At 41.1% G+C, this 24,815-nt stretch overlaps 1 protein-coding gene across 1 annotated transcript in view; it reads left to right on the top strand.

The window, feature by feature from the left end:
• Window positions 1–24,160, top strand: part of LYG1 (lysozyme g1) — a 59,594-nt gene extending 35,434 nt beyond the window's left edge. The window contains exons 2-6 of the mRNA XM_069073077.1: window positions 14,416–14,483; window positions 17,832–17,936; window positions 19,184–19,377; window positions 23,283–23,418; window positions 23,991–24,160. Coding sequence (XP_068929178.1) covers window positions 14,441–14,483; window positions 17,832–17,936; window positions 19,184–19,377; window positions 23,283–23,418; window positions 23,991–24,112 — 600 coding nt within the window. The 5' untranslated portion in view covers window positions 14,416–14,440 and the 3' untranslated portion in view covers window positions 24,113–24,160. The remainder of the gene's footprint in view (window positions 1–14,415; window positions 14,484–17,831; window positions 17,937–19,183; window positions 19,378–23,282; window positions 23,419–23,990) is intronic.
• Window positions 24,161–24,815: the final 655 nt, after the last annotated feature.

The following is a 24,815-nucleotide window of genomic DNA, read 5'->3' as shown; positions in this document are numbered from 1 at the left end:
CCAAGATGAGGAATAGATTTAGGAGCGGACAAGGGAAAAGGGAAAGAACGGGAGTTGGAAGAATAGGAGATTATGGCCAGATAGAGGAATTTCAGAGTTCTGGATGGCAGAAGTGTAGAAGTTATGGGAGGGGCGGCCAGGTGGCGCAGTGAGTAAGAGCGCCAGCCCCGGAGTCGGGAGACCCGAGATCGGTTCTGGCCTCAGATACTCGGCACCCACACAAAATAACTGGCCGTGTCACCTTGAGCAAGTTACTTAACCCCGACTGCTTAAAAAAAAAGGACAAGAAGAAGAAGTTACAGGTAATGGTGAAGCTATCGCTCAGCAGGACCAAAGTGAAGGGGGCTGGTGAATTAGAATCCCAGGGTGTTTGAGGGAGGATCAGCATGTGTGTTCACATCACTGCAGAGGCTGGAGTGTGGAGGAAGCTTGTGAACCTGGTACTGCACTCCCAGAGAAAGGGCCTTGGAGTAAGTGCGAACAGTGAAGGAATCACTAGTAAAATAACGTTTCCAAAAAGGCAACGTATTTGTCAAGATTTCTAGGACAAACGGTATCTTCAATATTTGGATTCTAACACCAGAGTCCCTAAAGTGCTCACTTCATGAAGTAGAAATGACATTAGACGAGTCAGCTGGATTGAATCAAATATATAAAGAGGAAAACCTTACTAGAGGCAACAAAATTTTAAGGACACTAAGGCATTCATTATCAAGAAATCTCTTTTGCTTTTTGTAGGGGGAAGGCAGGGCAATTGGGGTTAAGTGACTTGCCCAAGGTCACACGGCTAGTAAGTGTTAAGTGTCTGAGGTTGGATTTGAATTCAGGTCCTCCTGATTCCAGGGCTGGTGGTCTATTCACTGCACCACCTAGCCACCCCCTACTTATTTCTTTATAACTAAAATAAAATAATATTACTTTAAATAATAACAAAATCATAGTGACAGGTATCAATAACTGCCGATTGATATGCCTACTTTTTCATCTCTATAATCTCTTATAAGAATAATTTATACTCATATCGAAGCTATCCTTAATGAAGGCAGAAGAAGGAATAGGACAGGGGGGTAGGGCAGGCTCACACGTGCACACATTACCTGAGTTTGAGCAGGCACTGTGAACGATAGATAAAATTTCAAGAGTTCGGTCCCTCGGTTGTGGAACAGATAGAATTAAATGGCTCATGGGACTGAGAGGACACTGCTGGAGAGCAGCCCCTGCCACGTGGGCAGCTAGAGATTAGAGTTGTCTTTGTTTTATGTATAATAGGAAGCCTTGCACTGGTGACATAGTCCCTGGCATTTTCAGCAGCACATAAAAGGCAGCTCTCCATTCTCATCCCTCCAGCCCACCCACCCCCAGCTCGTGGAAAGCTCCAACTTTTTTTAAGCAAAGAAATACATTTATCCAAGTGAATAGCAAATCAGAAACTGGAGAAAGTATGTATATGTGTATATTTTATATCTATACACATACATGTATGTATATAGACATATGTGTATGCATGTATTTTATACCTATATATGTGTGTATGCATACATACACACATTCATATATACCTAGGAAAATATATAGCAGACACATAGAGTGAAGGAGCTCTCCACTTGGGATTCAGGTAACTCAACTCAATCAAAAGACAGAATCCTGGATCTTACCCAAGAAGAACTTTCCCAAAGTCTGTAGTGCCGCAATCATAGATAACATGGTTCACCCTACCCTTGGATAATAAATATTGATTACTGAGGCAGGGTCCAAGGAGATGTAGGCTCATCAAAGGTACTCACCACTGTCATGGGGAATGTCCAATATAGTCCAGGTAGAAGACTGATTCTCGATAGGAAGCCAAATCTTTCAGGTGTTTGTTTTGGGATGATATTTTGCTGATTGTAGCAAGTTCTGGAACATCATAGAACTTCTTAAACAAGCTTCATTCATAATTATTCAAAAGAATTTGGCTGTATGGATCTATTCAGGAAAAAGCAGGTGGATAAAGAATGCCTAACTGTCCAGGCTACAATTTGCGGTTGTACATGGAGCCCATATCAGCACAGAGGTCTTGGACACTCTAGATGGACAGTAAGTGGAGCCCAGAACTGAACAGGAGAGAAAGAGTAGGTTGGGTGGCATTTGGAAAACTGATTAGTGCTTTCAATGCCTTTAAGTTTCTCTCTGAAACAAATCACCTCTTTTAAATCTTTGAGTTTTAAAAAAAATACATTTTATTAATATCTTTTGTTTGTACATCCATGCCTCATAACCACCCTGAGAGCCATCCCTCAAGCAAATATTTTTTTTAATCAAGAAAGAAAAGGAACAGAAAAAAATCCCCAACAAAACCAATCAATACGTAGAAATGTATGACATTGTATGTATGACAATCACTCTGAGTGTGTATGCAGCGTTCCACACCCATGGCCTCCCATCTCTATGAAAGAGTGTGGTAAAGGTTTTCTCATGTCCCTTCTTATGGGCCAAGATTTTTCTTTGTAATTTTGCAGTTTTCATTTTTGACAGTTCTATGGTTATTATTCTTTCCATTCACATTGTTGTATGTTGCCTTTTTGGCTCTGCTTTGAATCAGTTCATGTAAAGCTTTCCATGTTTCTCTGTATTCGTTCATATTCATTGTTCCTTTCAGCACATTCCATACATTCACAATTTGTTTAGCCATTCCTCAGTCTAGGGGTACCTTTTTTTGTTTCTAGTTCTTTAACATCAAAAAAGTTCTGGCAAAACATCCTGATGTATATAGAACATTTCTTTCTGTCAGTGATCTCCTTGGGGTACAGAGCTAGCAGTGGAATCTCTGGGTCAAAGGGTATGGACATTTTCACCCCTTTATTGTATAATTACAAATTGCTTTCAATGAACAGTTATAAGAATTCATAGCTCTAACAATGCACTAAGGACCTGGCCCTTCTACACCTCCCCCTCCCAAAACTCACCATTCTCATCTTTTGACATCATTTTGGCAATTCGATGGGTTTAAGGTGAAACCTCAAAGCTGTTTTGATTTGGATTGCTTTTATGTTAGTGTTTTGGATCATTCTTTCATAGGATTGTCAATAGTTCACAATTCTTTTAGGAGTTATTTATTCATATGCCCAAACAGCTATAAAATTGTGCATACTCTTTGACCCAGCAATATCACTACTAAGTCTGTATCCCAAAGAGATCATTAAAAAAAGGGAAAAGGACCCACATGTCACAAAAATATTTAAAGCAGTTCTTTTTTCTGTGGTAGCAAAGAACTGGAAATTGAGGGAATGTCCATCAATTGGGGAATGGCTGAACATGTTGTGGTATATGAAAGTAATGGAATACTATCGTGCTGTAAGAAATGATGAGCAGGCAGACTTCAGAAAAACCTGGGAAGACTTATATGAACTGATGCTGAGTGAAGTGAGTAGAATAAGGAGAACATGGTACACAGTAACAGCCACAGTGTGCAATGATCAACTTTGATAGATTTGGCTCTTCTTAGCAATGTGAGGATCTAAGACAATTCCAAAGGACTCATGATGGAAAATACTAACATCCAGCGACAGAACTATGGAGTCTGAATGCAAGTCAAAGCATACTATTTTCACCTTTTTTTATTTTGTTTTTTTCTTTTTCTTGGTTTTTCCTATTTTGTCCTGATTCTTCTTTCACAACATGACTAATGTGGAAATATGTTTAATATTGTTGTACACGTATAACCCATATCAGATTGCTTGCCATGTTGGGAGGGGAGAGAGAAAAAAGTTTGGAACTCTAAATCTTGTAAAAGTGAATGTTGAAAACTTTCTTTACATATGTAATTGGAAAAAAATAAAAAATGCTTTTGAGCTATTCAAAATAAATTCAAATAAAATTTGAACTATTTGTTCAAATCATTTGACCACTTATATATTAGGGAATGTGGTTTGCTTACATACATATAAACACATACAACTATATAAACATACATATGATTATATATACAATATACACACACATGCACATGCACACACACATATGTGTGTATATATTTCTGTTAGAATTTTATATGTGTCATGGACACCAAACCCTTAGCAAAAAATGCTTCCATTTTTATCTTAGATATATTAATTTTATTTGTTCAAAAGTTTTTAGTTTAATCTCATCAAAATTATTTATTTTTTCTTTTTAAATTGCCTCAATCTCTTTTTTATTTAAGAATTCATCTCCTACCCAGAGATATGAAAAAAATCTAATCTGTTTCTCTTCTGTTTTTTATGGTATGATTTTTGATTTTCAAGTCATTTGTCCATTTTGAATTTATTTTAGAATATGGTATAAGATGTTTGTCTAAGTCTAGTTTTTTCCAAACTTCTTTCAAGTTTTCCCAATAATATTTTTTTTTGGCTTTTTTTGGAAGAGGGGAAGATAGGGCAATTGGGGTTGTGACTTGCCCAAAGTCACATGGCTAGTTTCTTTTGGTGTTGTGTCTGAGGCCAGATTTGAACTCAGGTCTTCCTGACTCCAGGGCAAGTGCTCTATTCACTGTGCCACCTAGCCTCCCCCCAATAATTTTATTTAATCAAATAGGGAGTAAATAAGTAATAATAAATAATTCATGTTTTCAGGTTTATCAAACATTGGGTGTTGAGTTTTATTATTCTGATTCTCCCTTGTCTGCTCTGTCTTACTGATCTATTTTTTCCATTTTTGTAAACCAATGTCAAGTGGTTTTGATGATTTATATTTTATAATATAATTTGCTGTCTGGAAATGCTATTCTACCTTTCATTCTGACCTTCTTACAGTATCTCCTTTGATATTGCAGATCTTTTGTTCCTACAAATGAATTTTATCATTGTTAACAGATTCTATAGTAGTTTGATTAGCATAGTATTAAAACTATAAATTAATTTTGCTAGTTTTGTCATTTTTATTATAATAGCCCAGTTATGAAGACTAAGTTCTTTATTTTTTAAATATATGAATACTTGGTAATTAAGTCTACATGAGTGTTAAGTGGGCTTTGGTAGATTGACTCCTAAATATTTGGTGAATTTTGTAGTTTTTTTTAATAAACAAACACTTCCAAAACACCATATTCTTCCCAAGTTGGTAGATGGATAGAGTGGTGGCTATGAATCATAGAATACCACACTCTTTGAGGAATCAAATTTCCATGTTATCCAAAGGGCAATAGAGAAATGCATGCACATCTAATGAGCTGCAACTTATTATCAAGGAAAATTGTTGATAAATGGACATGTCATAGATATTATCAAATACATTTATTACCAGAAAAAGGGAATGGGTCAGTCATGCAGTGAGAGCAAGAGATGCCAGATGGACAGCTCCCATGTAGCATTGGTAGCTCGATGTCCTCTGGGCATTCTCTTTCCTTTTTTTTTTTTTAAAGCAATTGGGGTTAAGTAACTTGCTCAAGGTTACACAGCCAGTTATTTTGTGTGGGTGCTGAGTATCTGAGGCCGGAACTGATCCCTAGTCTCCCAACTCTGGGGCCGGCACTCTTACTCACTGTGCCTCCTGGCTGCCCCCCTCTGGGTATTTTCACTGGCTGTTTTCCACAACTGGAGGGCTTTCTCTCATCATCTCTACCTCCTGTCTTACAGGGCTTCCTTCAAGTCTCAGGTGAAACCCCACCTTCTGCAGGAAACATTTACTGATCCCCTATAATTCTAGTACTTTCCCTCTCTTGATTATTTCCAATTTAAACTAGATCTATCTTGTTGCTATATAATTGCTGGCGTGTTGTCTATCCCATTAGACTGTGAGCTTCTTGAGAGCAGAGAATGTCTTTTTGGGGTTCTTTTATCCCCAACACTTAGCACAGTATCCAGTACATAACATAGTAGGTGTTTAATAAATGTTCATTGGCTAACTGGAAGGAGATAGAAAGAAATACGGATTTCTAGTCCTGGGAAAAGCAGTATTAGGCAGTAGCCTGGAGGAAAAAGTAGGTGGAAGAATGGAACTCAAGTTTGATAGAGTAAATAATATCTCCCCTCCGCCTTCTAGTCTTTTGCTCCTGGATATTGACAGTGAAGAGGAAACCCAAGACATGCTCATGAAGAGACAGGTAAAACTACATAGCCCAGTGGATAAAATGCTGGAACTTTGGTCAGGAAAACCTGAATTCAAATCTTCTCTCAAACACTCATGAGCTGTGTGATCCTGGCAAGTCACTTAACCTCTCTCTGCCTCAATTTCCTTAGCTGTAAAATGGGGATAATCATAGCACCTACCTCACAGGGTCATTTTGAAGACCAAATAAGAAAATTTTTGTCAAGTGTCTAGCCCATAGTAGGTGCTTATTTCCTACCTCATATCTTTAGAAGGATCCTTGCCCTAGAGTCCACAAAGAGATTTGGAGGGGCGGTCTGAGAATTCATTTTTAATATTTTGATAACTGTGTAATATAAATGGTTTTCTTTGTAAGCTCATGTATTTTATTTTATGTATTTAAAATATTATTTTGAGTAGGGATCCTTAGGCTTTGTCAGACTGCCAAAGGGTTCCATCACACACACACACACACACACACACACACACACACACACACACACACACACAATGGTTAAGAAATCAATACAAAGAAAAGAGGTGAATTTGGAGCCAGGATGGAGCTGAGGGCGAAGCCTGAATCTGGCACTGAGAAGCCATAGGACTTTGCTTTGGGGGCATCACCACTCTTGGAGTATCAGTTTCCTTATCTGTAAAATAGAGATAATAACAGCTTATTGTCTTGAAACAAATGAGTTACTAAGTGCAATATGCTTTGTAAACCTTAAAGTACCATATAAATGTCAGTTATTATTAAGTCCTGTTTCATCACCTTCATGAATGATCCAAAGTCTTGGCAAATCCAGATCTCCAGGGCTCTGAAGCTGAGCAAATGCACTCTCCAATCTTCCTGTAACCTCATGGTTCCAGCACTTCTCCATAGCACGTAGAAACCTTGAGCAGAGACCTGAGAACTAGAGGTGCCTGCTTATGGAAACAGACATCCAGGACAGCCTTCCCTGGGTGCCTTTGTGGTTTTAGAACTACTTGTCTCTTAACCTTATTCAAAACCACTCACAATCAGCCTTCTCCCCCCTTTGCTGTCTCCTGACACCTCATTCACCACTATGTGCTCTCTCATCCAGTGACACTGACCTTGTTGATCCTTGCACAAGACACTACGTCTCCTGACCCCAGACACTTTCACTGGTTGGCCTCTGTGCCTGGAATGCTCTCCCTCCTCATTTCTGCCTCCTGGTGTGCCTGGTTTTTCCTAGCTGAAATATCACCTTCTACAGCAAGCCTTTCCCGATGCCCCTGAATTCTGATACCTTATTAGATCATGAGCACTGCAAAGGCAGGGACTGACCTTTACCTTTCTTCGTATCTTCAGCACTTAGCTCTGGGCCTGGCACACAGTAGGCACTAACTAAATGCTTATTGACTGCCTTCCTTTTTGTTAATAATTTCCAATTTATCGCATACAATTTGTTTGTATGTAGCTGTTTACGTGTTATCTCTCCCCCTAGACTGTGAGTTTCTTGAGAGAAGGGACTGTCTTTTGCCTTCTCTGTATCCCCAGTGCTTAGCACAGAGCCTGGCATAGAAAAGACAGAAAACAAATGCTTGTTGACTGACTGATCTTATTGAACATCTACTTTTCCATTGAAAATACAAATATTCTTGTCCATTTCCAAATATTCTGGAAGGATCCTGGCAAAGGAAGCTCATGGCTATCACATACAACTGTGTTACTTACAACCTGTACCTCCTACTGAAGGACATAATGCTCATAGAGTCTTGAATGCAGGGATTGTTCTTTAGGGGTAGCAGAGAACTCGGCCAGTTTAATTCAGATGGATACAATCCAGCTCTTGCTAGATCTGATCATAGCTTTCACGGAGACCAACTACCTACGTACTTCTTAACCTCTATTCTTTGTGCTGACTCTACTGACTTTTCCCACATATTCTTTCACTACTTAACTCAACCCCTCATATTCCACCCCCCTTTTCCTTAAAAGTCGGGCAAAAATGCTGCTGTTCAATTGTTTTAGTCATGTCCGACTTCCTGACCCCATTTGGGGTTTTCTTAGCAAAGATACTGGAATGGTTTGCCATTTCCTTCTCTAGCTCATTTTACAGAGGAGGAAACCAAGGCAAATAGGGTTAAGTGACTTGCCCAGGGTCACATAGCTAGTGTCAGATTTGAACTCAGGAAGATGAGTCTTCCTGACTCCAGGCTGGGTACTCTATCCACTGTAGCACCTTAGCTGCCCTCCCTATATATCCCCTAGCCTGTACAAATGTAAAGACATGTCAGAATCCAAAAATAAACTCACAAAGGCCTCTTATCCTTTGGCAGTGACACAAAGATCCTAACTGGTTAATGTTTGCAAAATAATATGTGCCATTACTGAATACAAGGCATTGTGGAAGTTCAAAGTATTGTTAATTATCATGATTATTACTATGATTTATTAAACTTTACCACAAATTTCCTCACAGTAGGATGAGGTCAGTACTTTTAAGAGGAGGAGAGAAGCCCAGGTTGTGCATATATAAATGAGGCTTTGTGTATGGCCAATCTTAAAGCAGGACAAAGACTAGCTGAAGGCAGGTGAGTCTAAAGGCAAAGCAGGAGTGGGAGGAGGTGTGTGAACTCACTGAGGACTAAGAACCCTGTGTGTGGTGATGCTGATGTGCCATTTGTGACCGGGTCTCTATTATAGGGAAAACGAAAAGATGAAAACTATTGGAATTATGGGCTGTTGCAAGGGAAATTCTGAGTCCTAAAATATTGTTGACTGTGTGCTTCTTTCCTATGTGTGGAAATGGCAATAAAAATGGAACTTAATCTGTGTTGGAGGGGCGGGGAGCAGATGAGAGATAGAGAGAAAGAGAAAGAAAAGGAGACTGGGAAGAGAGGGAAAAAGGGAGGACAGAGGGGAGAGGAAGAAAGGAGGCAAGAAGGGGGAGGATGAAAGGAGAGGGAGAGGGAAAGGAAAGGAGAGAGACAGACAGAAATAGCAGGAGAAAGAGACAGAGAGAGACAGAGACAAAGAGACACATAGAGAGAAAAAGGAGCAGGGGCGAGGGAGAAAGGGAGAACAGAGGGGGAGAGGAAGAAAGGACGCGAGAAGGGGAAGGATGAAGGCAGAGGGAGAGGGAAAGGAAGGGAAAGAGAGACATACAGACAGAGACAGAGAAAGAGATACACAGAGAGAAAAAGAGGCAGGGGCGAGGGAGAAAGGGAGGACAGAGGGGGGAGAGGAAGAAAGGGGGATTTGAAGAGGGAAAGATGAAGAGAAAGGGAAAGGGAGAGAGGAAGAGAGAGAGAGAGAGAGAGAGAGACAGAGAGAGAGAGACAGAGAGAGACAGAGAGAGACAGAGAGAGAGAGAGACAGAGAGAGAGAGAGAGAGAGAGAGAGAGAGAGAGAGAGAGAGAGAGAGAGAGAGAGAGAGAGAGAGAGAGAGAGAGAGAGAGAGAGAATATGTGCAACATGGGAGAATGAGGACAAAAATGTGTGTGCTGATAGCAGTATCAGTGTTAGACTGAAGGAATTTGCTCTTTTGAAAAAAGATGAGATGTCTTGTACATGGCCAGTGCAGAAGCTTGTTTTGCTAGATTATGCATATTTATTAAATGAGTTTTTTCTTTTTTTCCCAATGGGAGGAGGTGGGAGGGGGGAAAAGGTAGATTTTTGATAATTGAAAAAATTAAAAATGTTAATTAAAAAAACTAAATGAGAAAACAAGAGCTAAAGAAGGAATACAAAGATGGGTGAGTCATATGGCTGCTATTTCCTTAATTAGCAAACCCAAGTGGAAGGTGTCATGACAGGGACTCACTTTCTCCAGAACAGGTAGAGGCAGGGATGGGAGACCAGGATGAGCTGGGACCTCTAGAAACTTAGCTATACTCAATACCTGTATAATGACGGTGACAGAAGAAAGCACACCCTCAAAATAAACAAACTTCAGAAGCCACTTAACCAGAGTCAGCTTGATTTGTTTTTTTCCTAGGACAATATGGCATTAGTTTAGATTCTGCTAAGGAAGGAATATGAAGTCTTTCCCTCTACAAGATATATTTCAAGAAAAATCATTCTGTCTATTCTCAACCCTGGAGATGACAGCATCTTTGATAGCCACTAAAGGTTTCCCCAGACAGATGAAGGGAGGGGGGTAATATTAATGTGTGAATTAATTGGCCAATATTTTGTATGAATATCCAAGTATGGCCTTGTGGAAAGAGCCAGAGGATCTAGGTTTGTATTCCAGCTCTGCTACTTAATGCCTACTTGGCTGTAGGTAAGCTGTTTAACTTTTTTGTGCCTCAGTTTCCTCATCTGTAAAATTAGGATGTTAGAATAGAAACCTTTAACGTCTCTTCCAAAACCTATGTGGTTTATTCTACTCTTATTGTCAATACTGTACTGCTGATTGCTATTCACTTTCCCCTCCAGGAGAATGGGGAGATGGGGTCATTGATATGTTGGTTGATAGCTATCTCTCCTTAGCATTTAAAGAATCTCTCTCTCTTTCTCCCTCTCCCTCTCTCTCTCACTCTCCCGTTCCATTTCCCTTTCTCTTCATCTTTCCCTCTTCATTCCCCCTTTCTTCCTCTCCCCCCTCTGTCCTCCCTTTCTCCCTCGTCCCTGCCTCTTTTTCCCTCTGTGTATCTCTTTCTCTGTCTCTGTCTGTATTAGGAAGGTAGGTGTGTATTAACTGATCAATCATTAAAGATCTTAATAAATATCTTGCCTAATTGTTATTATACACCATTATTATCTTCACTTAGGATAATCACTTCTTATGACAGATATTTTTTACCTACCTGGAAAATTGAGTAAAGGGTATTGTACTGCTAAGCATTTTTGTGCCTTATCTTCCTTCCCTCTTTCTTTCCCTCCCTCCTTCCTTAATTCTTTCCCTTTCTTTTTTCCTTTTTATTCTTAGCAGATGCCCAATCTAACAAAATTAGATTTTACTCAATGAATTCACTGAAAATATTTGGGAATCCTGGATCGCGTAGGAGCAGTAAGTCAGTCTTCACCTAAGTGTGGAAGTAGATGCCATATTTGCTAGCAGAAAGATAGCCCCAATCACTGCAGCATCCCACAGCCTATATACCGTATATATACACACACATGCTGATATACACACAGATACATAGCTCTCTACTTCATAGAATAAATAACTCCACAGCTGGGCTACCAGAGACCTCCCACTAGTGATTCCATGAAGTAGTTTTTTTGTTTGTTTTTTGTTTTTACCGAGGCTGGAGGTAGGACAATAAAGTGGCCTTGTTTGAATGGAGGGAAAGCAGTTCTAGCAGGTTCCTTTTAGAAGGTTACTGGAAGGCCCCATGAAGACGCAATCTCAATAGGAAAGTCAACCTTTCTAGTACCCAGACTCTCTCCCTCTTTGTGATTTCTCTTCTTTCAGCAGGCTCTCCTGTTTTGTATGGATCACATGCTCAGTGACTGCTAAATAGATGTTTGCTGCCTGAATAAGTCTGTTCCAGCCGTGGCTACGGCTTCCTTTACGTAGAGGGCAAACCATATCACAGTGTCCAGACTAATTGTGGGCCTCTTTTCTGAAAAATTAGACCATCTTCATTAACCAGTGGAGTAAAAGAAAAGCTGTAGTATTTGCTGAAATGACTTCTACCTCCGTCTTGGCAGACAGAAAGTGGTGCAAATTTATCTTCCTAACATTTTTCTTCTTTCCAATAAAGTTTTAAGTTTTAAATGAGTTTTCTTCCCAATATATCCTTAAATGTCTCTCAGGCACTTCTTCTTTCATTAGGAATGACTAAGGAGAATAACTTTTAAAGCATTTTGAAGGTGTCAAGTGTTAGAGGAATGCACAGGGTTAATAAAGATATGTTATAATGAGGGGTAACTGAGGGCGAGCTCATCCTGTAACAGGGAAGAAAGGGTTTGATTGTTAACTGAGCAGATGAAGTGGCGTTGATGGGTGAGAGAGGAGTCCATGAAAGCAGTCGTTCACATATCCCGAAGCCAAGGTGAAAAGGGTTTTCAGGTATTTTTCTACTGAACTCGCACTTTTGTACTTTTTGACGGTGATTAGGAGGTAGGTTTGTGTGTTGTGGGGTAAGGGTCCAGAACACCGTGGTTGCCAATTGGCAAGTGTCACTTTGTCTTTTCCTGCAGTGAGAGTCTGTAAAATAATAATTTTAACAGCTAGCATTTATACAGCACTTTAAAGTTTGTAAAGTACTTTACAAAAATTACTTCATTAAATTCTCACAAAAACCCCAGGATAGGACAAATGTAATCATCATCCCCATTTGACAGATGAGGAAATGGAGGCCAAGAGAAGTGAAGTGATTTGCCCAGGGTCATGTAGCTAGCAAGTATCTGAGATGGGACTTGAACTCAGGTCTTCCTGACCCCAGGCCCAACTCTTCTTACTGTGGCATCAGGCTTCCTCAAAGATGTTGCCATTCTGGAGCAAATAGGTGAATAGTGTACTAGCTCTGGAGTCAGGAGGACCCGAGTTCAAATCCAGCCGCAGACACTAGATACTTAACTAGCTGTGTGTGACTTTGAGCAAGTCACTTAATCCCAGTTGCCTCCCCTCCCTCCTCGAAAAATAGGAGCTGCTTCTTCTCAGGACCTGGGTTCAGGAGCTTTCCCTTTTTCTTTTTTAACTTCCTAGGCATACATAATACAATTATGCCTGACTCCCTATGCCCTCGATCCAGCCTTTTACCGCGTAGATTTTCTATATATTATGTTGGCTACAGCAGTCATGGTAATAGTAATAACTGACATTTATTTGCCCCTTTACAATCTGCAAAGCCCTTTACATACACTATACCTTTTGATCACCACAATAATTGTGTGAGTTGCTTTTATTATCCCCATTTTATAGATAAGCAAACTGATGCGAAGCGATTTCCAAGGTCACACAACTGGTATCTGAGGCAGATCTAACCCCAAGCCTTCTTTTGGCCCCAGGTCAGCACTCAGTCCAACCTGTTAACACTCCTGGTTTCATCCTCTCTGCTGGTTCTGAGAACCTGGAGCTTAGGAAATGGGAGGCAGGAGAGGATTTTCTCTTAGGCCTTACTGGATATGAGTGGGGTAGGAACAATCAGGCAGGATCCCTTTCAAGCCATGGGGGTCGGGTAGTGATAAATCAGAGTCAATCAGTACCTTGCAGTGAGTTGATCAAACAGCAGCCTCGGTAGTTACTGTCTCAGTGACCTCAGGCAAGGCAATTCACTTTTTCTGGGCTGGCCCTCAGTGTCTTTTACTGTAAAATTATGGGACTGGTCTAAATGGCCTCTGACTTCAGTTCCAACTCTAAAGTTATAGCGCTTCTGTCTACCTAAAAAAAGGAAGAAAAACGAAAATATCCCAAATGTGGGGGAAAATCTTTCACATTAAGAATCACCTGTCTGGGGGCGGCTAGGTGGCACAGTGAATAGAGCATCCGGCCTGGAGTCAGGAGGACCTGAGTTCAAATGTGGCCTTGGGGAAGTCACTTAACCCCAATTGCTCTCCAAAAAGCAAAAAAAAAAAAAAAAAAGAATCACCTTTCAATATGGAAATTGGTTTTGCATGATTTTGTGCCTTCTCAGTGGATGGGGTTGAAGAAGGAGAGAATTTGGAACTCAAAAAAATTTTTAAATGCTAAAAAAAATAAAGAAAAAGAATCATCTACATCTACATCGATAAAAAAAAATTACCTTTGCATGTGTATCTTTTGTTACAAAAGAGGCTGTTAAAAGGAAGGAATGATCAAGTAATTTGCCTTTTCCAGTCAGTTCTGGGCCTTAGGCTTGAGCAGAGGACTAGAACAGCTCAGGAAAAGAAAGTATGTTCTAGGTTTTCAAGGTTCAGGAACAAAAGAAATGCTCACAAGTTTGTTCCTGAAAGGAAGCTAGAGGACACAGTGGAGAGAGTGCTGGATCTGGAGTCAGGAAGACCTGAGTTCAAATTTGACTTAGACACTTCACTAGCTGTGTGACCCTGGGCAAGTCACTTAACCCTGATTGTTTGCGTTTCCTCTTCTGTAAGATGAACTGGAGAAGGAAATGCCAAACCACTCCGGTATCTTTGCCAAGCAAACACAAATGGGATGATCACAGAGAATCGGACATGACTGAGAAGAGACTGAACCTTGAAAAGTATCAGGGAAATTCAGGGTTACTTGAACCACTCCAAGCCAGGGGAGAGCAAGGTCATTTTAAAGCATGTTGAAGGACATCAAAGCCTCTCGAACTAACTTTCATTCTTTTTTCCCCTGTTACAATTCAGATGATTTCTTTTTTTCCCCTTGACTGGGGGTCTGGGGAAATTTGGTCCTTCCTATTTTTGCTTTTCCCATAGAAACATTATAGATTTTTATGGTATTTGTTGATATCAAACTAATATTTATCTCAAAACCATTTCAGGTCCTAAAGAACAAGAACTGTCAACATGCTTCTTCCCTGGCTGCTTCTGGGCTTTGCTGCCCTTCTTTGTAAGTTCTCTCTCCATTTGGCATTGCTCAATTTATTTGTCCTTGGAGTTGGTGAGGAGACGGGGGACTGTGGGTGGTACGTGAATGGAGCGTCTAAAACATGAAATGGCAGATTTTTTTTAAAAGCCTCTAGTTCCTCCCTCTAACAAATTCTGGTTAGGACTAAGGTGTAAGAAGAGAAGGAGGAAAGAGAAGAGAACATTTATTAAGCTCCTACTATGTGCTAGGCACTTGCTAAGTGGTTTACAAATATCTCATTTGACCCTCACAACAGTCCTGGGAGGTGAGAGCTATTATTGGTCCCCAATTTATAGTTAAGGAAACTGAGGAAGATAGGAGACAAGTGAAAACTTGTTCAAGATAACACAATAGGGGTGGCCAGGTGGCTCAGTGAGTAAGAGCGCCAGCCCCAGTGTCAGGATGACCTGGGGAATCGAATCCGGGCTCAGACACTTAGCACCCACCCAGAAACACCTGGCTGTGTAACCTTGAGCAAGTTATTTAACCCCGATTGCTTTAAAAAAAAAAAAAAGATAACACAGTAAATGTTGGAGGCCAGAACTCAAGTCTTGACTCCAGGCCTGTCTCTCTATCCAGTTCCTGTTACTCTCTGGAGCCCAGAAAAAGGAAGGAAATAGGTTAACAAGGTCATGTCTGAGAATGAAGACTTGCAAAATATTGCTTGGGGTCTGAATTTAAATGTATGCTACGGGGAATTTACTTATCATTCTATTTACAAAAGATACATACATTTTTTTTTGCAATGATGTAAAACATTTCCATATTAGTAAATTTTGTATAAGAAGACTCAAAAAAAGAATGAAAGAGAGCAAAAAATAGCATGGTACAGTCTGTGTTCAGAAAATATCAGTATTCTTTGGGAGTGGATAAAATGCTTCATCATTAGTCCTTTGGGGTTGTCTTGGAAAGATACACACTTTTAAAAGAGCGTGTTATACCAGTCATTGAACCTGAGTTAATTCCATACATATTGACCAATAAGAATAAAGGGAGTTCAAATCTGGCCTCAGACACTTAACACAAAAAAAACTAGTCATGTGACCTTGAGCAAGTCACTTAACCCAATCCCCCCCCCCCAAAAAAAAGAATAAAGGGAAAAAGGTATTTTCCATTCCTGGACCTCTGTACATCTCTGTAAACTCCTAATCCAAAAGATTATAGATCTAAAAGGAATTCATACCTCCCTTTCAAATTAATAGTAGCATTTTCACAACTGTCAGTTTGAGTGAAGATTGGGAGGAATTTTCCAGAATTCCATTTTAAAATATATTCAAATATATGAAATATACTAAATATTTTTCAAGGATTCAGAGCTGGAAGTAACCTTAAGAAGTTATCTAGTCCTAGGGTGGCCAGGTAGTACAGTGGATGGGGCACTGGCCCTTGAGTCAGGAGGACCTGAGTTCAAATACAACCTCAGACATTCGACACAACATCTGTGTAAGCCTGGGCAAGTCACTTAACCCTGATTGCCTTACAAACACACACACACACACACATATGCAGGTGCACACACACACTAAGTTATCTAGCCCATCTCTCTGAAAGCATATGAGCTAGAAGGGACCTCAGACGTCATCTAGTCCAACCCCCTTCATTTTATAGATGAGGAAACTGAGACCCAGAGAAGCTATGTACCTGCCTAAGGCCATGAAAGCAATGACTGAGTGAAGGTTGGAATCCAGGTCCTCTACCTCCAAAAGTAATGATTCTGAATATAATTTATGTCCAGTTCTGATAGTTCCCCAAGGAAGAAGCCTCTTCCTTTCAGTAATTACCTGCCAGCAGTTATCTGCAAGCCAACTTCTCAGGCAGAATGAAGTGAGACTTCCCCAGGAGGGCTCTTTCTTCTGTAAGCTATTGTCTTCTAAGGATTCATTGTTGGGTCATGACAACTTATTTGATTACAGATTACTGCAATTAATGCCCCAAATAACTAGAAAATTCAACCAAATGAAAAGAGTGACAGGGCAATTTTAATGACTAATTCTCCAAGCCTTTTTCAAAGAAGGTGCTGATGAACACTGAGGACAGTCATTGATGAAATCACAGGTGCGGTTAAAGAAAAAATTTACCAAAAAAGGCGATCTTCAGTTTTCTTTAGCTATCCTGTAACTCGGGAAAGAAAGCCTTTCCTTTTAGCCTCGCTCTCAGAAATGACCTTGTCATCCTCTCTGGAAATGTCCTTCCCTTCCTCTGAACTTCTAAGCTTCAAAGGGACCTGTTTGGTTGATCCTGATGTCCAAGGCTCATTCTAACACCAGAAGTCATTTTAAAGGGAATCCAATAGTTGAAATACTAGCTGAACAAATGGTTGTCTTGCATTTTAGTGGATGTGGCTCTGGACTAGGAAATCCTGAGTTTAAATCCCAGTTGTGTGGCCCTGGACAAGTTACAGTCTCTGCCTGCCTCGTTTCCTCATCTGTAAAATGGGGAAGATAACAGTACCGAGCCACCAGGGTTGACAAACCTGAGGATAAAATGAGATATTATTTGTGAAGTGCTTTGTAAACATTAAAGTTCTACGTGAATGCTCATTATTATTAGAGATTCTGAAGATAATTTATGTCTAGTTCTGATCGTTCCCCAAGGAAGAAGCCTCTTCCTTTCAGTAATTACCTGCCAGCAGTTATCTGCAAGCAAACTTCTCAGGCAGAATGAAGTGAGACTTCCCCAAGAGGGGACAACTCATATTTCAACGTATGAAAGACAGAATTGAATTCTTCAACCCCCCCCCCCCCCCATATACACAGACGTCCTTTGCTGATCTTGCTGGCAGGGACACATTTCCCAGAGAAGAACAAAGGGGAGAAAAATTAAGTTGAGACAAAGTTACTTTTCCACTCTTCCAAAACCATATCTGAACATTTCCCGGGCTAGACTGAGCCAGCAGGGCTTGAAAGGGAGATGCTTTAGCATTCAAGATGAGTTGGAAATCATTTTACATTTTACATTTACATTAAAGATCAGTTTCTCAAGAGCTGATGGTCCCCAACTGTGTCTTCTTCCTGAGTCCTTGGTCCCTTCAGCTCTGTGAAATGCGTCAAGAAGGCAACTCTTGACGAGTTTTAGGGGGACACCATGCTTAGTCTGCGTGCAGCATATCATGGAAAAGGAATTCTGAAAGGCATGCATAGTTTCACAGCCCACCTCCCAGAGACTAGTGATGGTTCATGAACAAAATGAATCTCCCTTCTAAACTTGACTAAGCAGGAAGCAAGAATTCACCGCCAGTGTGTTTTCTATTATGTGGCCACAGCCATGGTCAAAGCTGTTCTGAACCATGTTAGCTAGAAAGCTTACTTGGAAATCTCTCTTTTCCTCCAGACCCTGCAGAAAGTGCTAATTGGGGATGCTATGGAAATGTCAGAAACATTGATACCCCTGGAGCTTCATGCATAATCGGAAGACAAAGAGGCCTGAATTACTGTGGTACGGTACTTACCATATGAGGAAGACATTTTCTCTTTTCTAGATTCTCTTTCTGTCTCTTTTTTTTGTTGTTACTTCTTTTGGGTTTTTGGAGGGCAATTGGGGTTAAGTGACTTGCCCAAAGTCACAGGGCTAGTAAGTGTGTCAAGTGTCTGAGGTCACATTTGAACTCAGGTCCCCCAACTCCAGGGCCGGTGCTCTACTCACCGTGCCACCTAGCTGCCCCTCTTTTTCTGTCTCTTTAAAAAGGTCCCTAAATATCAGGTTCACTTTACAGATTGGTCATGACCTATCTTCCTTCTTTTCAGCTCCAATTCTGTGGCTTCATGGACCTTCATGGACCAGGTTCAATGTCACCGCTCCTCTCCGCAGAACTCAGATTTGCTCCTAACCCATAGCACTCCTTCTGGAGAATTCCAGAAGGATTTCAATCTCTTTATGCCCAGTGCTCTCCCTTATAACCCACATGGATCCTCTCACAAAGAACTTCCTCTAATTCGAAAACCATGCAAATCATTCCTTCCTCCATGCCACACCCTCCCCAAGGTCCTTATCTTCTGCCTCTAATTCATGCATCTGCTAAGTGATTGACTAATCAGATGAATAAATATTTGTTTTCAGATTTCAAACTATTATCCCTCTCATTCTTCCTAAGAGAGGCAGGAATGGTATAGTGCGATCAATAATCACTAGATTAGAAATGAAGAGACTTGAATTCTGTACTTGCTTCTCTGAGCCTCAGTTTCATCACAAGTAGAATGGGGCTAATGATGATTACTTGGCTGACCTCTCAGAATGATTGGAAGAATATTTATGTAAAAGCACTTTGAAAACTGGAAAGGGGTAGGGATCAGATCTGTGACTTTATCTATGTAGGGAATTCCCAGATGAATGAAAGCAACAGCAACACACTTATTAAAAGCTTACTACTTGCCAACCACTTTTTGGGGATACAAATAGAAAAAGAAAGCCAGGCCCTGCTTTCAAGGAGATTGCATTCTAATTGGGAGAAACAATACCTAAAAGAAAGTCAGTGGTAGGGTGGATGTGAGAGGCCAGGGATACTTTAGGCTAATGTCGCTAGGTCAGATGGGAATTCAGATGGTGTATCAAGATCCCACGAATCCCAAGACCCCTGACTGAGATGTCAGGTCATCTGGTAGCAATGTCCCAGTTTGAGATGTACATTTTGTAGAACCATATTTCACAAAATATTCAGACTTCGCTTCCTTTCCAATTTTCTTTAGGTGTTCGTGCTTCGGAAAGGCTCGCTGAAATGGACTTGCCATATATCCAGAGATATCAGCCCACACTGAGGGTGATTGGCCAAAAATACTGTGTGGATCCTGCTGTGATTGCTGGTATCATGTCCCGGGAGTCATACGGAGGCAACGTCCTTGTCAGTGGGGGGAATGTAGCCAGTGGAAATGTTTTGGTCCAGGTACTATACTACTGCTGTAGCAACAATAACAATAACAATAACTGACAATTTAAGGTTTGCAATCACTTTCCTCACAAGTCTGTGAGGACAGTGGAGCAAGCACTAATTGCCCCATTTTACAGATGAAGTCATTGAGGCTTCGAGAATGATTTGGCTATGACTGGGCTGCTAACAAGGGCAGGAGCCAAAGAGAACCCAGATCTTTTTACTGCATTGGACCGTCTCTTTTGCATAGCAACTAAAACAAAAATACAACCGTTTCCGTGTACCTGTAGGTGGAGGATGGAAAGTGCCAGGTTGTTTCACTGCTTCATTTAGAAGGATCTTAGATTTCTTTTCATGGTGCCACGTTTGCTGATGCTGACTCCTCTCTCCCTGCCTTGGTGCCCTGTTGCTTCTGTCAGGCTGACTTGCCTGTCCTGTGGCTGTCAGTCAGTTTGCGTTTGGTGGGAAGGCCTGGTCCCTTCTCCACAGAGTTGCTTCCCTGGATGATGGCTGTGAGGAAGGGTCTGGCTGGGGGTGGGGGCTGCCACTCCCAGGACTCTTGTGCTTATCTGTTTGCTGATGGTTGTTGGTCAGTTGTTGCTGCTGCTGGAGAATGCAGACCCTTTCTCCACAATGATTTCTCCGCTCAATGATGACTATGGGGCTAGGCTGGAAGTAAGTCTGATAGTTTGAGGGGCCTTACTCTTCCTCAGACTCTTGGGTTCAGGGTCCTGGACTGTCCCCATCGCCGTCTGAAGGAAGATAGGGATCAAAGTGATGATAGCAGTTTGACTTACCTGGGACATACTGCCCTCAGTCTCTCCTTCTGGTATTGATAATTGTACATCTAAGATAAATGCAGTGGAAATGGAAAGGCATCCCAGAGGGAGGGCATAAGCAAGGGGAAGGAATAAAGAAGGGACCAGGAAAGGCCTCCTGAAGAAAGTAAGATTTTAAATTGAGTCTAAAAAGAAGCCAAGGAAATTAGGAGGCAGAGATGAGGAAGGAGACCATTCCAGGCACGGGAGATAGCCAGAGAGAAGGCAGAGAGTTGAGAGGGAGGTGGAGACGTGCTCAGGAAGAACAAAAGGCCAGTTTCACAGGATCATGAGGACAAAGGAAGAGAAGGACTGGAAGAAGTAAAGTGTGCAAGGACTGGAAAGGTCAGGAAAGGGCGAGATTTTGAAGGGTGTTAAAAGTTATAGGGCTGCATTGGAGATGACAGGTGGCTACTGGAGTTCATTACATAGAGGGAGGACACGGTCAGATCTGGGCTTTAGGAAGCACACTTTGGCAACTTAACATTTGTTATGAAGATCAAAATGACAAGAGTCAACACAAGATTGGCTACATGGAGGGAGGTGGGAGGGATCTAGGACGATGCCAAGTTTGCAAGATGGAGTGACGGGGAGAGTGGTGGCCCCTTTGACAGTCATAGAAAGGTAAGGAAGATGGAAGGGTTGAACATAAATATACAGGGGGAGAGTGGGTGGCTAGGTGGTGCAGTGAATAGAGCACCGGCCCTGGAGTCAGGAGGACCTGAGTTCAAATTCGGCCTCAGACACTTAACACAAAAACTAGCCATATGACCTTGGGCAAGTCACTTAACCCCAATTGCCCTACCTTCCCCCCTCCAAAAAGCAAAAAGAAAAATCTAAAAAACAAAAACCAAAAAAAATCCCATAAATATATGAGAAGTGTTGCCTGAACTGAATGGTAGCAAAAGAAAAGAAAAGAAAAGAAAATGTTTAAGAAAATTAAAATACCTCCTTGGGCTATTGTTGTATAAGGAAAATGACCAAACCGAGAAAGTTTGGTACTGTTGCTATAATTTTTTGTATTCTCCCTCACAAAAGAAGCAAAGTGGTATAGCAGAGAGTGGGGATGACACTGGAATCCAGATGATCTGGCTTAAAATCGTACTTCTGATGCCTGCTGGCTGTGTGCCCATGGACAAGCTATTTGGCTTCTCAGTGCCCCCAGGCAACTCTCTTAACATTCTAAATTACACGGTTGCTGATCAGCATGAGTGGAGGGACTTTCCATTCCTGGTGCTTCTTAAAGGTGAAATTACAAATCTGGACCCCTACATAGAGAAGATAAGTCGTGTCTATTTTTTCATAAACCGTCAGGCAGATTCAGGCCTTCATTGAACTTTTTGAACGACTTCTTACAATGCTCCCAGGTACCTTGTAGAGTTAGATTCTACTGATGAGTGTCGGGTGTTCCTGGAATGAATGAGCTTGTCTCGGTGAAGTCAGATGAGAGTCAGGCTTTTCTCCAGGCTTGAGAAGACGTTTTGGGAAGAAACACAGACTTGCTCCTTTCCTCTTCCAGCTTTTCCTCCCTCTCTTTTTCTCCCTTCTATTCTTATTCCTCCTCTCCCTCCACCGACTGGCAAAGCTGATAGATTATGGTAAGTTCAACCTTCAGATCCTTTGAAAAGAATTATAGTTGTGAATGAAAAGCAATTTTTCAGCCATGTTCACTGAGTATGGTTGTGCCAACAACCAAAAAAAAAAGTATCATGCTTGTGTGATTATATAATTTTGGACTATCTAGAATCAGCCAGGAGGCACTGTGCTTGGAGTCAGGAAGACCCGAGTTCAAAGCCAGTCTCAAACACTTACTAGCTATGTGACCTTGGGCAAGTCACTTAATCTCTGTATGCCTCAATTTCCTCAACTGTAAAATGAGGATAATAGCACTTATCTCACAGAATTATTGTGAGGATCAAATAAGATAGTATTTGTAAAGTGCTTATTATAGTAACTAGCGTAGTGATAGGGAAGGCCAAATTAATTTTGTTGTAATCAAATAGGGCCTCATTCAAGAAACCTCAATTAGACATGCTTAAAAATGTACATTATTTTGTGAATACCTAACTACTGCTAGGGATGGCATCTGAACCCCTAAAAGGAAAAGCCCCTGGACTTTCCCATGTGGCCCAGGTCCCTGGTGTTCACCGGGGGGCACCAGGCCTTCCTGGTCCTTCTCTGTTACCTCCCAGTCACCCCAGACTACTTTGTCACTCCTAGATCCTTCCCACAGTCTTTTTGTATATAAGGTCCATCTTGCCCCCCATTAAATTGCTCAGATTCCTTAAGAGTCTGGCCCACTTGCATTAGTGATACAAATGCTCAGATTCCTTAAGTCTGACCAATGCTCAGATTCAATCTGGCCCACTTGTTAATACCAGTATCACAGATATGGCAGATTCTAAAATCTTGCCCACCCCAGCTGGTGTTCTAATAAACCTTATCTCTGGCTGAAAGAAGGCTCTAGTGGCATTCATTTGAGGTAGGCCCTGTGTCACTTGCCCTAGAATTTCAGAATCCTAGTAACTATAGACCTCAACATTACTATGTGCTTAATAATTTCAAAAAATGAAATTTATTAATTTTAAAGTTAACTAACCTTTTAATGACTTTCTTTGTGTCGACCCCCATAACTCTCACCAACCAGCCTCCTGGGGTAGTGGTGCCAGTCAGGTGAGGGAAGTTATCATAAGCACAGCAGCCATCAATTCAGCCCTTATGGCTAACTAATGTTCCAGTTGTGCTGGTCAATCTGGGAGAATTATTTCTTTGGAACTTATTTTATTCTTTAGTATTTTTAATATTCATTTTTAAATAAAATTAAAATATAAAAATGAGCAAAAATGTATAGTGCATAGTAGGTGCTTTTTTGTTTCCTTCCGTCCTTCCTTGGCTTTTGGTTCTAACCTTTTTTTTTACTGCTATATTTAATTTCAGAAGCAAGAGGCACAATGGTGAGTATTCCCCCCCATGTGGAAATCTTAAAACTTCAGTCTTTTCCCTGTTTGAGAATAGAAGTAGGAGGAGAATTCTGAAGAAAAGAAAAAGAATAGGAAAAGCAAAATGCCCATTATGGACTTCTCTCTGTTCCCTTTTTTCTAGGCTGGTGGTGCCCAGAACATCCCTACCTATTGGACCAGCGAACCACAGATTACACAAATCAGTGATGTTCTGACTATGAGAATCAAAGAAATTCAGAGGAGATTCCCAACATGGACCACTGACCAGTATCTGAGAGGTACATGTCATTTCATACAAACAATGTTCCCCCCGTGACAGAACGTCCTATCATCATGGGAAAGTTACTCTGTGTTCACGAAGACTTTGCTGTGTGGAGTTCTAAATAGGGCTACAATGCAGGAAAAGCTTTCAGTGCCATCTCAGCAATGCTCTGTCATCCAAGATCCAGCCTGGTTAAGTTCAGAGGTTTTGCCAGAGAAGATGGGTAGTCAAAGCTTTTGACCACAGAAACTCATGAAGACTGTCTACTAAGGGTTGGAGGCTATGGATTGTGTAGGTGGAGGGAGTACTGGCATGAATGAAATCAAAGATCTTTGAAGAACTGATTCAATTGAGCAAATAGCATTTTAGGCAAAGGGCACACAAAGACAAAAAGAAAAGAGCGAAGTAAGAGCAAGGCAATGCTTAATGACAAATTTAGTGTCACTGAGTCAGTTGTCCCAATATCTAAGCCATTTCATGGAGGCCAGGTGCCTTTCGAAACTGTCTAGCATTCTCTTTGTAAGTCTGAAATAATAACCTTCTAAATATTTGCCGTGTCCTATAGTGAATCACGTTTGTTTATTTTAGGTGGACTCTGTGCCTACAATAAAGGGATCGCATATGTCAGAAGCAATCAAGACCTCAATTGTGACTTTGGTAATGACGTCCTGGCTCGAGCCAGATATTACAAGAGATGTTGCTTGCGCTGAGCCATTCGTCATTACTATGCAAAACATGAATGAAGGCAAAATACTAAATAAAGATGCGACAAGCAATGCTTGTAACTATGAACATGTTTGTTTTGGATTTCCAGCAATAAGAGAAGTCAAAATGAAAAGGGAAGCTGTAATCAATATCTGCTACTTCTCCAACGAAGTGTGTGAATGCACTACTTTCCTTTCGGGGTCTAGACTTGGGATTTCATTGGTACGGAAAGATCCTGATGTGGAAACATCATCACTCATGTAGATGAAGACTGTCAATTCTAGGATCCTAGATCTGGAGCTTAGAGGCAGCTCAGCAGCCATCAGGTCCAATGCCCCTATTTTAACAATGAGGATACTGAATCAAGAAGGCTAACAGACTTGTCCAAGGTCATGCAGATAGTAATAAGAAGCAGTATAGGAACCCAGGTCTTCTGACTCTAGACCAAGTATTCTTTCTACTCTATTATGCTACCTCCCATTGGGAACTAGCTGCCACACTTAGCAGCCAAGCGGCTTGAGAAAAATGGCTATTGCACGTTAAATGAAGAACTTGAACTCAGTTCTTCCATCGCCTCCCCTCTGGGTACACCTATATACCTATATAATGTATGTACATATGTGTTTCACAGATGACACACAGAAGGCACTAGAGGTTTGGGACTCCAGCGTCTAACAGATTTACTCTTGATCTGGTCAGACAGGCAGA

The sequence above is a fragment of the Petaurus breviceps genome, unplaced genomic scaffold (assembly GCF_028583685.1).
Source record: "Petaurus breviceps papuanus isolate PSGF00001 unplaced genomic scaffold, PetGlider_PUasm1.0 90849, whole genome shotgun sequence".
Classification (NCBI taxonomy): domain Eukaryota; kingdom Metazoa; phylum Chordata; class Mammalia; order Diprotodontia; family Petauridae; genus Petaurus; species Petaurus breviceps.
The sequence above is the reverse complement of the archived record's forward strand: the minus strand, read 5'-3'. Positions and strand labels throughout refer to the sequence as shown.